This window comes from Mercenaria mercenaria, chromosome 5 (genome assembly GCF_021730395.1).
Source record: "Mercenaria mercenaria strain notata chromosome 5, MADL_Memer_1, whole genome shotgun sequence".
Lineage (NCBI taxonomy): Eukaryota > Metazoa > Mollusca > Bivalvia > Venerida > Veneridae > Mercenaria > Mercenaria mercenaria.
In genome coordinates, this window is record NC_069365.1 from 83,323,079 (window position 1) to 83,337,126 (window position 14,048).

The 14,048-nt window shown below is 35.9% G+C and overlaps 1 protein-coding gene across 7 annotated transcripts in view; it reads right to left on the reverse strand.

Annotated features, from left to right (window-relative positions):
• LOC123557786 (ATP-dependent DNA helicase DDX11-like) overlaps positions 1-13,220 on the reverse strand; it is an 80,930-nt gene extending 67,710 nt beyond the window's left edge. For 3 of the 7 annotated variants that reach the window (XR_008371096.1, XM_053544144.1, XM_053544149.1), the window contains exons 1-7: positions 13,058-13,220; positions 6,552-6,681; positions 4,805-4,953; positions 2,762-2,871; positions 1,615-1,643; positions 570-634; positions 224-301 (exon numbers count right to left, since the gene is read on the reverse strand). Coding sequence is in view for 6 of the 7 variants with exons in the window: in XM_053544144.1 (XP_053400119.1) it covers positions 224-301; positions 570-634; positions 1,615-1,643; positions 2,762-2,871; positions 4,805-4,953; positions 6,552-6,636 (516 nt within the window). In the remaining variant the exon portion in view is untranslated. Of the gene's footprint in view, positions 1-223; positions 302-569; positions 635-1,614; positions 1,644-2,761; positions 2,872-4,804; positions 4,954-6,551; positions 6,682-6,921; positions 7,059-13,013 lie in introns of those variants that run through there. The other 4 variants (XM_053544148.1, XM_053544145.1, XM_053544147.1 and 1 more) reach the window with 4 other exon arrangements.
• Positions 13,221-14,048: the final 828 nt, after the last annotated feature.

A 14,048-nucleotide genomic window follows, 5' to 3' on the forward strand; every position in this document is an offset into this window, starting at 1 on the left:
TTCAATGCCAACTGAATATGGGTCATCTATTGACCACATGTGATCATCATATGAAGTTAGACAGCCATAGCTATAACCTTTGGTTATTGATTAGAAACCGTTTTCATGCTAATGGTCAGTGACCTTGATAAAATGAACTTAAGACCTAATAAATCAAAAAATAGGTGTGTTCTACTGACCACTGACAGCAGATGAAGAGTAAAGTCATACACATTAAAGTTACCTTCCGTTTAGTGACTTTTCTTGTCTTTTTTATTTCTGATAATTTTGCCTCCCTCTTTAGTCGCTGCTCTATTTCTTCCTGCAAAGACATTTCGTTGTTTTCAAAACTTTAATAATATGAGTTTATTTTTTGAGAACAATTCTGCAAATTTCTGCATGCAACATGGTAAAACACACAGACATAAATGCATGACCTTAAACTATCCCCATCTACTATGTGTCTTGGGGTAAAGTAATGACTTATGTAATGTTTGCTATTAAATAACAGCATTTAGATATAATACGATACAAGAGATTATCAAATTCCAAAAGGTCCAACACTTTGAGAAATAAAATTTTTTCCTTACCTTCACTTTTTTACTTTTCTCTTCTGCTTCCTGTCTGACCTTGAAGTCCGAGATCCAGTCAAGCTCTGCAATGCCAAAATGGCCTTAACAGTCTTTCTTTTGATATTTTAACAAAGAACTAGAGCTATCACTAAAGGCATTTAATATCCCTAAGAACAGCTTTGATACAGGGAAAGTAAAATGTTATGGTCATGATTTTTACTCTGTATATCATCTCGATTAGGTAAATAAATTGATGCTAGTTTGAAGATATGGACTAGGCATGAATTTATGCTTTTTGACTTTCTAACCAGAAATATGACCTTGACCTTGGACATAGCGACCTAGGTTGTGTACCTTGCATGTTGGCTTGATGAGGTAAATAACTGATACACTGTTTATGAAACCTTCCCAGCAGTTTAGAAGGTAAACAGCAGGCTTGATTTAAGCTAAATGAACTTTGACCTCCAAATGCAACCTTGACCTTGGACTTAATAGCATAGGTTTTGCATTCTGCTGTTACTTAAATGAAAATCTCCCTCACAGTAAAGATCATATGATATGGATAAAATGGACCAACTGACAGACATGCAATATTCCAATATATCCCTTTATACTTTATATCTGGGGATAAAATGGACCAACATCAATATTTTATTACACATATTCATGTAATTTATTACATGTACTGTGAAATCATTTAAATTCGCTGGCATGAAATTTCGCGCAAATGTGAAAAAGAACTGTTTCGCGCGGGCTTTAATTCGCGCATTTTCAATTTTAGCAATGAAAAATATAATAAAGAAATAATAATAGCGCAGTCTTAAATTCGCGCATCGGTCCTAGCGCGAAATACGCGAAAATTTGTCCTACGCGAATAAAAATGATTTCACAGTATATAAACAAACTAAAGTGTCATAAAATTTAAACATTCCTATTTTTCTTACTGTACTTAAGACACAGTTAAAGAAATACCTATAGAACTTCAGAAAACTAAGTATCGTTAAAAAGTGCTGCTTTACTGTGTTTAAATTATCATTCCTAGTATCAAACACACCACACCTACCTCCTGATTCTTTCCTTGTAGTTTTGTTACTGAAACATAAATTATTCATTTCTTATTCAGAAGTTTTTAAAAATAGAAACTGAAAACTGGTCATATATAAGATAAACTAATTTTCACTGACAACTTATTTTCTTATAAATTTCTGTACTGGTAATACAATTTTAATAGAAAATTTTACCATCCACATTCAAAAGTTAAGTGTTACCATCCACATTCAAAAGTTAAGTGTCATTCAAAAGTTAAGTATTACCATTCACATTCAAAAGTTAAGTGACAATAAATCAATTAAATTTATGCTTGATTCAAAGAACAAATCTGTTAAAGCTGAATTAAGCTTGTACTTTGATCAGTATGTACTTCTGTCTAGACCTATACATTATGTCTGTTTATTCATTCAATTTGTACACATTCATTTGGTTTGTATATATATTTCTTTGTTTTTGTTGGGTTTAACATCACACCAACACAATTACAAGTAATGTAGTGACTTTTCTGCTTTTCATGGTGGAAGAAGGCACTAGCAGACACTCGTAACATTATCAGCACCTGGGTTCAACCCCAAACTTTCTGTAAGCCAGGCAGATGACTTCCTCACATGAAAGAATTCTAAAGCCAAAGCAATGTTTCCAACCAAAAGCAGTTAAAGGCAAGTTTTGATTCAATTAGGTTTGAATACTAAAGATACCATACCCATTGATGCCACTATGATATAGGGCAAGTAAAATGTGATCAAGACCACTGAACTTCAAGTGTGACCCTGACCTTGGACCACATTATCAGGTATGTAAACTCTGCAAGTCGTCTTGATGAGATTAACAACTGATATTAGTTCTGTTAAAGTCTTTCCAGTGGCAGTGCTCACACATATTTAAATTGATCTTTGACTAAACTTGGGCATAATGATGAGGGTTGTGCAATCTAAAGATTCACAACTAACGATAACTGATGATATGGGAGTATAATGAAAACCTGGGGCTGCTTCTTACACAATGGAAGTGCTGGTGTCTTAAAGAGGTTGAAGTCTAAACAGGGTTCAAACATAGACTGGCTGATTGGTTCCAGTCCTTAACAGGGTTCAAACATTGACTGCCTGATTTATAACCTGTATTTTGAATGGCTGACTGCTTACATCTCTTCTTGCTTTTACCTGTTTTCTTTATTCTCCTCTGACAACATCTCTTCAAGCTCTTGTTTCTGTTTCTCCTGAAAATCTTTCAGCCACCTGAGGGCGCCACATATCAGGCTTAGGGACTTGCCCTGTAATTACAAAACAGTGTCAAAACAATAACTCAACAAACTGGTGTCATTCTTTGTTCAACTGCTAACTGCAGACAAAAACAAAAATCATTTGAAATCTAACAACAATAAATGACAACACATGCTACCAATCTTTGCAATTAATATCAAGAAACAATTTTTTTTTATTTTTTTTTGGTTGGGGGGAGTGGGGAGGGTGCATGTGTTGGTGGGAGAGTGGGGTTACATGTAATTCAAAGGGCAGTTATGTTTGTTTGTTTGTTTTGGGTTTAACACCTTTTTTTCAACAATGGTTCAGTTATATAATGGCAGGCAGTTTTAACCAGTGTTCCTGGATTCTGTACCAGTACAAACCTGTCTTCCGCAAGTAACTGCCAACTTCCCCACATGAATCAGAGGTGGAGGGCGAATGATTTCAGATACAATGTCATATAGCGAAAACTAGTTAAGCAGCCATATTTTTTAACAAATCAACATGGCTTAAAAAGGAATTTTGTACAGGGTCAGCAAATGAAATTTCTGTGAAATTATTTTGAAATCGGACTTGCAATTTCCCAGAAGAGTTTTCCATGTATCCATAATAAAAATCTAGTCAGCCATGGTTTAAAGGAACTGGGCAGAAGGTCACTAATGGAACATTGCTGTAATTTTTTTTTGAGAGATAAAAACTTTTCAAACTTTTCTACAAAGCCATATAGAAAAAAACTTGCCCTGCCCTTAGAGGTCACCTTGTTCTGAACAGAATGATCTGAAAGAATTTGGTAAAGGGTCACTCAAGGGGCAGTGAAGTTTGGTTAATAATGGCTTGGTCACTTAGTGAGAGATATTCTTGTAGATGATGGACAGACGGACAAATATCAAACAATCCAAAAAGCTTAAACAAGAGGGCTATCATCTGATGGCCTGGAATCGCTGACCTGAGTTACTCTGATTGCTTGAACATTTTTGGTAGATGGTTATGCAAGGAATATTTCCTGAAGTTATTTTAAAACAGAGCCAGTGTTTTCTGACAAGAACATTATAAAAGTTTCTACTCAATAAATATGGGCAGGTTATGCGTGTGTGTTGGGGGATGGGGGAGGAGGTTTGGTAAAACATTGAGGGAATGATGACACTGGATACTAAGCGACAATAATAAATAGTTTCCACGCCCCCTGGTGGCCATGTTCATTGACAAATCAAAATAATATGAATAATCTTCGTGGAGGGTTACCAAAGCAACATTTGTTTAAAACTATTTTAATATTGGGCCTGCTGTTTCAGAAAAGAAGAATTTTAAAGTCTCCTCTTTATACATATAGAGAAATGTGACCACAAGCCTGGTGGCCATGTTTTCTTGACAAATTAAAATAATTTGAACAATTTTGGAAGAGGGTCAAACAAGGACCATTTGTGTAAAATTATTCTATAATCAGGCCTGCAGTTTCATACAAGACAATTTCAAAGTTTCCACTTTATACATACAGGGAAAAGTGACCACGCCCCACTTGCAGCCATTTTTTTTTTGACAAATCAGAATAATTTGAACAGTCTTGGTAATGGATAACGTAAGGTTTATTTGTGTGACATATTTTATTTCAAAGTTGGATAAATGGTTTAGGAGATGACATCGTTTGAAGATTTTTCTATTTTAAGCTCTGGCAGCCCCTATGTGCAACCAAGCAGAATGGTTTGAAAATTTTTGAAAGAAGACCACCCAAGGAACATCCTGACCAAGTTTCATCAACTTCCACCCCATGGTTTCAGGGGAGATGTCATATGAAGCAAAGTGTGGACGGACGGAACAGACCCTGAGGGATGGATGCTGGACGGTGAGTGATCACAATAGCTAACCCTGAGCGTGCTCAGGTAAGCTAAAAACAACTTAAGTGCCATGACAAAAGTTAAGGAGCTTTAAACTGGGCTGTCAATTTTACAATTCAAAATAACTTACAGTTCCAGTTGGACTCTCAAATATGCCAACTCGACCCTGCTGCAAACATGTATACAACTCTCTCATGAAACCTTTTTGTATATCATATGGTTCAAATGGGAATGGGAAAACTGCCGGTACTTCAACTGGTTCACTGGAATACATCACTGCTGAAACAATCAAAGTCAAGACTTTATGAGTTTTGAAAAAGTTATCAGGACTCGAAAATCAAGATAACGTCAATACAATATCTATTTTTGTATAAACTGATGCAAGACTTCAAATGAAAAAAATTTACTAATAATGAATATTTTAACGTTGAAGGATCTTTAATACATGGTATTCCCTGTGCTTTCAATGCAATTTAGTTTTACTGCTGCTATTAAATGATCATCATTCTAATCTTCAGTCACAACTCACATTATCTAAGCAGTAAATTTGATGTAAATCTGTTTTAAGTTACTTGTCCAGTTATTTATACAATAGGCAGTACTGCATATTTTGAGTGGAGTTTTTGCAAAGAGTTGATTCACATTAAAACAACAGGACCATGAGGCATAAAGCCACCCAGGTGACCCTCTTTAATCTGACCAAACCTTTTAAGCTTACTTCTGTATTTAGCCCTGGCAACCACTGAAAGGGGGTCAACTAGAACCATTTGAATACACTTGCGGGAGGTCTATACAATGATGAAACAGACCCAAGTTTTGTGAAGATCCACCGAATGGTTCAAGAGAAGAAGTTTTTAAAAGTTTTCCTATTTTCAATTCAGGTGGCCCTTCGATGAGTCAAGGTCCATTTCAAGGATTCCACAGACCAAGTTTGATGAAGATTCATCAAGCAGTTCATGAAAAAGTTGTTAAACAGATTTTCATCTTTTAGCTCAGGCAACCCCGAAGTAGAATCATTTGAAGAAAAGTTGAAAAAAAGGTCCTTACAAGATTGCTACAAATCAAGTTTGATGAAGAGATCAATGAAAAAGAAAGCATTCAGAGTTTTTTTTATTGTTTTTAGCTAATCTATGGGGTCAACTGGAATCATCTAAACAAACTGAAAGAAGATTCACACAATTCACACAAAGATATATACGAAATCAAGTTTGGTAAAGACAGGTCAAGCAGTTCATGATAAATTGTTTATAGGTTTTCCTATGTTTAACTCTAGCAGTCCCATGAAACTAAAAGGGGTCAAGCAAAATCTTGATAGTGGTCCATACATGTACAAAATTTGGTGGAAATACATGAACATCAAACAGGTTCATGAAAAGGAGTAATTTAGAGCTTTTCTATTTTTTGCAATGACTCCCATGAACTGGGCCAAGTGGCACCATCTTAACAATGTTGAGAAAGGTCCTAACAAGAATGACTATAAATAAAGTTAATGAAAAAATATGAATTACATGTAGTTCATTAAAAGAAGCTGTTAAAAGGATCCCATCTTTTAGCTTTGGTGGCCGCTAAAATGGAGCCAAACAAAAGCATTTGAATAAACTTGATGTGGTCCATACAATGATACTACATACAAAGTTTGGTGCAATTCTGGCCAGTAGTTCAGAGATGAAGATGTTTTAAGTTAAAATGCTGACATCAGAATCGATGACTGACCATCTACCTTTGTTCAGGTGAGCTAAACCAGTATTTCAAAACTTCATTACATTAGTCTGTTGCAACAAAATCACTCTGAATGGTGTCACATTAGGAGTGTTTGTCAACCTAGGATGGTCAAAACTTTGCGGCTGAGTGGCAGACACCCTTTAAACTAATCATACCTTTATTGCTGCCAGTTACATCCAATGACTTGTCCATTACTAGACTAGAGAGAAGATCATCTCCTTCTTCATCAAAGTCGTCCATGATAAATGTTCAGCAAAAGGTTTCCTGTCTGAAATGTAATGTGTGCTAAAATACAAAATATTGCTTTTATCGGCAACATTCAGTGCTTCTTTTCCTGCTAAAAAGGGCAGGTGTTCTGCCCATCACAATCATAAACTTCACTTTCTGAAAAGGAAAAAGGCGAAATCTTTAAGAAAGATTTTGACATCCATAGATTGTGCTATGTTTGACACTATTTTGATGTGTTTCAATCAGTAAATTAAATAATTTCTTAATAAAAGAAGACATTAGTCTTTACATACTGACCTCCAAAACAATAAGCATCATGTGTTGACCAAAGGCTAAAAGCAAATTATTTATTGCCGAGTGCAAATAGTTTTCATTCTCGAGGTCAAACTGACCTCTGAAATTTCCACTGGCAAGCTTGTACCTACAAGCAGAAATGGCCCGAGGTCAGTAAGGGATTTTAATATTACTTGGCACAAATGTTCCCCATGGTAAGACGACGTGTCAGGTGCAAAACCTGGACCCCTGGCTTATTAAGATACTTTTATGTCATAAACGCGAACACTGCTTACAGGGATTTTAATATTACTTGGCACAAATGTTCACCACCATGAGACGAAGTGTCATGCGGAAGAACCAGGTCCCTAGGTCTAAAGTCAAGGTAACACATAAGAGGCCAAAGGTCAGATACAAGAATGACTTTGTTCGGAGCATTTCTTCTTCGTGCATGGAGGGATTTTGATGTAACTTGGCACAAATGTTCACCACCATGAGATGGATTGTCATGCTAGTCACATATTAAACAATTTGTCATAACTGAATGGTTTCATCGAATACAGCTTGTTGTTTGGAATGTATCTTTCCATTAAGCAATCTATTATGCGTTCCATTTAGCGATCTTTTATTTGTTCAATTAAGCGATCTTTTAAGCGATCCATTGAGCCATCTATTATGCATTCCATTAAGCAATCTATTATGCGTTCAATTATGAGATACACAGTGTGTTCCATTAATTAGCAATCTATCATGCCATCCATTAGCGGTTTATTATGCGCTCCCTTAGCGTGTTGTTAAATGACAAATTTGTGTTTATTAGCAAGAAACAACTGTAAGTAACTAGAGCTGATCCTTGACGAGCACATACAAACTTCTTTACCAAGCTTTTACTGGCTACAACAACAAAAAGAACAAGTAACTCTAACGTGAGGTCAAAATTATCTCCCCTCGTGCACCTGTCTGCCCAGGCAAATTAACCTGCGCAGATGTTTTGGAAAGTAGCTTATTTGCATAAATTATGCGCAGAAACAAGTTCTACGTGACATATTTATTCTTTATTCTCCTTAAAGAAACTGCATGAGTCGCGGGTAGTGGTTATTCAAATTTTGTCCATAAATGTCAAAATCTTTCTGGAATCTTGGGAGAATACTGCACGTATTAATATATGGTTGCTATTGGGAACATGATCTTCTATTCTGGGAACAAGACCGATTTCTAAACCCGGAAGTGCATGTTGAAGAACAGCCGACGAAATTTACGAAATCCAAACAAACAACAATTCAAGGGTTCGATATATTCTGTTGTTCTTACAGACGTGAATGTCAATTAATACAGGTAATATTGATGTATGACTATGTGTACGTATTTAATCGAGAAAATGCACTACATGTGAATAATCACTGGTTATTTTCCCTAGCAACCACGTTTTAAACTAGAGTGGGTGTTTACGCAAGATGTTCAATACGCTTGCGCGCGCACTGACTTCCACCAGCTCAAAAGTATGCAAGAGCTTATAGTAAATGTTTGTTTGTGACGAGTTGTCTCTGAAAAAAAAAATGACTAAGTTCAATTTTCATCCTAAGAAACCTGACCACTGTAGCTTAAGCCTTCTTTAAAATTTAATCGTATATACCTACTGTATGGCCGCAGTGACTGGAAAAAGAGACGCTCCCTTAATCAGGTCAGAGATGGCCTTTTTTAACCAGGCTGGTTCATTTGAACCAGGCTAGTTCAATTGACCCATAATAAGACATGTAAACATAGGCCTAATGAACCATAAATCATGAGACACACGTTTTTCTTGTTTTATAAGAGGACTAACAATCATTGTGTGGATATTCGCATCATGGTATGGACATTTTACGACTTACTGGACTTTTACTTATGCAATGCAACTAAATTTCAATGCATTTGACACTTACAGCAATCTGCGAATCACTTTGCAAACAGGTATGTTATTTTGTACACTTCTAAGGTCACCATAGATTTTACAAAATTCTTAAAATAAAATAATATAGCTGTTGGAAAATCTTTATTTCAGCCATCTGTAAAATCCGAGAGATAAAGGAGGAAGAAAACACACCGACTTCCACTGATTTGAGATGCAACCGTATATTCGTATCCCCCTGCATCCGTAACTAAAATATGGCAACATTTACCTCCTTTTATCAGGCCTCGACCTTAACTTTTTTCAGCAGTTGCCAGCAGGTCCACCAACTGCTAAAATCTAGTAGACCTGCTCAGACTTCAGTGGACCTCCAATTCTAGCACATAAATTGTGATGTTGTAGAAGTCATAACTCCATATATGACTCAAAAGAAACAGGAGTTATTTCTTAAATAATTAAAAATGGAAGAACTGTAGCAATCTGATATCCCGAAAAATAATTATTTTGAAAAGTGTCCCAAAATATGGACACAATGATCATCATCCACCCGACCCGTGTTGAAAGCAAAAAAAAAAAACATTAATCTGTAATTATTCTGTTGATAAACTAAGTAATTGGCCTTGTTTTCATCATCAATTAACACCTCCTCAAAGAGCTAAAAGAAGTGTGTCGGTGTATTATGGCTCTGAAGCAGAGATCAAAGCGGTATAGTTCCTCGAGATTGTCATGGCATTACGTCATGTTTTCGCGCCATGTGACACATCACTATCTGATCATACATTCTCGGTTTCTTAAATTGTTGAGAGGAAATCAATAATAAAGTTTTTTCTTTAATTTTTTAAAAGCGAATATGCAATATCCAGAATAAACTGACATGTAAATGTGCCAAACGATGATAGTCGATATCCTACCTCTGTAACCTATTTACCCTCAAGGAATTTACATTATTGTTTGAGAAGAATATCTAACAAAGTGTCGTGTCAAAAAAAACATGTACAAAGATTCATTTAAAACTTACTAAAAACCGCAACGACACCATACTGCTTTATTTTAAAACCACATTTCTATTTACGTTCACGAGGTCACGTAACCTATTCTGCCGCACTAACAGAAATCTGTTTGCCAAAAATCGTTTTACTGCATGTATTTAAATTGCTGCCGCTTTTTCGTTATTTAAGATTTTTTAATTGTGTTTTTTGTACTTTCTGGTCAAAAGTCTGAATTTTATTACCATAGTATGTATCGTTTATTTACTTTAAGAAAGAAATAAATAATCAAGATCGCGCTGTTTGAATTTTTACAAATCATTACATGAAAATTTGATCGTTTTTAAAGAATTTTGCCTACATTTCTGTCGATATCTTATTAAAATTGTTATAGAATTCAAACTGTATTAGTTCTCAAGCGGTGTTGAAAATTTGAAGCGATTATATTAAAAAATGTATGCTCTACGCGTATTTTTTGTGTACGTGTCGATAAAAGTAACGGCGATGTTAATTGATATTACGATAGGGCGCACGTGCTCGTGGAATGGAAAATTACCAGCATGACGTTTTGATATTTTTACGATTCGCGGGTAAATTCCAGTTAATCCAGGTAATTTTGCCTGATGTAATTTCTGAATTTGGTAAAGTTACGATGTAAAAACCACTCGCCCGATCGGTCCAGGGTTTTTTCTCACCATTTTGGGAACATGACCCATACCCCTGGGACTGGGAATTTTCACGGCATTTTTGCCAAATTGGGAAAAAGTACAAATTTCAATATCCATTCTTGTTAAAGCCAAAATGAACACAATTACTGATTTTTATGTTTAATTAACTGTAACTCAGTGTGATAAGATTTACAGATCAATTTCACAGACTTTCATATTCTTGAAACAGTCAACAAGTCAACCCTGGTAAGCGACTGATGACTTTGTGGATACATATCCTCATCAGACTGACGAGTGACTCTTGGCTAAGTCGACTTCGTGCAGCCGCACATAGGTTCTTCGTCAAACTAAGTTACTAACACTAACAAGCTTTTGATAATGATTAATAATTAAGGCTTTTAGAATTAAATAAAAAATAAATGATGGATCAGATTGTCCTACAACAGATTTTTAAAAACAATCACTGAATTAAGCACAACTATAATAAATCGAAGAGAAATTAAGTCATCTTACACAAATATATAAAGTTGAATGTTTTAATGACTGTAAGTCTGAAAGAAGTTGAGTCAATCATTTTTCAACATTTTTTCCCAGCAATTTTTATCTGCTGACAGAAGTCACTAGGATATTTCACTGTGCTACAGAAGGCGATGATTGCATAACATTTCACCATTAAACTTCAAAATGAAAATTAAACGCTAGAAAGCCGTCACACATAACAGGATAAAGTATGCTTGAACGTTCGTATCCGAAAAGATGTTATCCGAATTCCGAGTTATAACAGGTGCCCGCGAGCGTCGCTGTCCGTTGTTTTTCCAATATAACTCGAAAAATTTGGTAATTTAAACTTAATTCTCTTCCTTTTTATTATCTTAATTCAATGCTAGACAAATATAACCCCTAAATGCAAAATAAATAATATCATTTAAGTTGAATGAACGTATTTTGTGTCTAAATTTCAACTCGAAATTTTGGAGTATAGTGACGCTTGCGGCCAGACACTTTGAACTCAAATTTCGGCCTTATAAAAACATTTTGATAAATTATTTATGAAAACATAACTAGGGCATTGCATTTATAATTGATTCATTGTAAACTGGGTAAGTTTTTATAACTTTATCGCTAAATTATCGGTTATTTTCATACCAATGTATTTTTTCAAATTTCAAGATGGCGGGCGACTTTTCATCGGGAAATTTACAAATCAAGATGCGGGAGTAAAGACATATTTGCTGTTTTTCTTGGTAAAACTGATCGATTTTCTTGATTTATTTTGGCTTTGAATTGGGAATTTTTTGCTTTGAATTGGGAAAGAAAGATACTATTTTCAATTGGGAACATGACCGAATAACGGCTATAAAATCGGGCAAAAAAAACCCCTGCGGTCGAGTATACAGCGAAGTCCATTCGTCCTATCCTGACTTTAACTCGCCAATGCTTATACTGTAGAATGCGGTACTTAAGGCAAAATCAACTTTCGTTTTGTGAATTCGCCGATTTGGGTACGATTTTTTCTTCTTTTTTGCACTTTTAAGGGTTTTATTTCATTTGCAGACCGTGAAAATTGGTTGACCGTCGGTCTACCTAACTTTTGATAGTTAGTGGACCTGCCGATATTTTGGTTGCGTCGGTCCAACGGTCCACCGCCAAGGTCGAGGCCTGTTTATACTATTTTCAGTTTCGCCAGCATCAAATGGCTACTTTCAGTCACATGATCATAATACAGCTGGGAAAATCGCAAAATGGCGGCGAACTGATCACAGCAAAATAATGTATAAAAGTTGAAAAATACCATAAATTCGATGCAAATAACTCCTGCTTTACTGTCAGTTCTAAATCTGTTCCATATTATCTTCGTTCTGCAGCAAAAATCTAGTCAAGGCAGCTTATATAGCTTGTCTGAGCACGAAGTGCATGCTCTGAAGTACGCGTACACGTCAAAACAAAGATTGCGTATGTGTTTCTAAGCGCATATTTTTACAAGTTTTTCATCACAATTTGATATTTATGACAAATATGGTTCATTAGGCCCATGTGAAGAGGTCTTGTTATGGGTCAAATGGACCAGCCTGGTTCAAATGAACCAGCTGGTGCAAACTGGCCATCTCTGACCTGTTAATCAATGGTCCAATTTGTTTCACATAAGCGCCGTACGCCGTTGGCAACTGGCTAGGCATTCGTTTCACTTCCCGGGACCACCCGATTCAATTAACCCAGCGTATGCCGATATGCACCGGTCTTGTGAGATAGGCAAAGCAGCAAATCATATCCTATAATTTCGCCAGATATATTCGAATAAACATTTGGGAATTTGTGAGTTATACCAGTAAGGGAAGAAACACACCTCAAGAAAACAATTTCTATCTAATTTGAAATAGGTCAAAATGGAAAATCGAAACAAATTAGACGTTTGTTTATTTTATCTTGCAGCACACCTGGCTGGCATACGCCGGATCGTTCATTTATTCTTAAACCGGCGAGAATTTTTTTCTTGCCGCTCATGTGACCGGCGTACCCCGGGTTATGTGAAACGAATTAGCCTTGAGTAAGAAGAAAGAATATTTAGGTACGAACAGATTTTGGTGCGAATATCAAGTTAACTTCACTGTTTAACGTACTTCTCCTTGTATGACAGGCCTAATAGCTAGGCTAGTAATCGTAGCAAAAGTATTATTTACTAGCTACATTCCTCCAAAAGTTGAAATGCAAAATATATTTTAGAAAAACGACTAAATAGGCTAAATTCCTCCGGAATTTTCCCGCAATATTTTTGTCGTAAACCAACCCAAAGTATTGAAACTACCGATAAGCACAAGAGGACAAAATGTCTGCTAAGAACATATATCACTTTAAATCGATTGCATATTATTTTTAATATCATTTATAAATTTTAAAGTTATCCATTTTGGTGGTACGTTTGACACAAGATATAAAACCAACTTTACACAAATGGTTAATACTCCCACATGATAACATACTGGACCTATTCCTAACAACAAACCCAACATTAGTCACCACAGTATCTGTCCTAGCAGGTATCTCAGACCATAACATAGTCATTACCCAGGCCCGACTTAAACCCTACATAAACAAGCAAGTCCCCAGAAACATTCCATTATTCAAAAAAGCTAAATGGGATGATTTCAAACAATTTATAAACAGTTCTAAGGTCAATCTCTTAAAAGATGCAGAGGATATCCCAGTCGAAGACCTCTGGATCAGGTTTAAACTCCTAATACAAGAAGGCATATCTAAGTTTGTCCCAATGAAAAAAATAGGTACAAAGCAGCTCCTCCCATGGGTCACCCAAGATATAAAACGTTTAATCAGAAAAAGGGACAAACTGTTTCAAAGGGCAAGTTGCACAGTGGTCAAAATAAGTATTGCCGGTGTAATGAAGTATTTCGACCCCCATAGAATAACGACCCCCCCGGTCATTATTCTATAGAAAATGTGACTCCTTTCCTGTAAAATATTGGCTCCCACTTATAAAAAACTGACTCCCTTTGAAAACTCTATAGAAAAACGACCCCTGGTCATTATTCTATAGAAAAACTGACCCCTCCAAGTAAAATACTGACTCCCTAAAGATGACTCCCTTCGAATCTC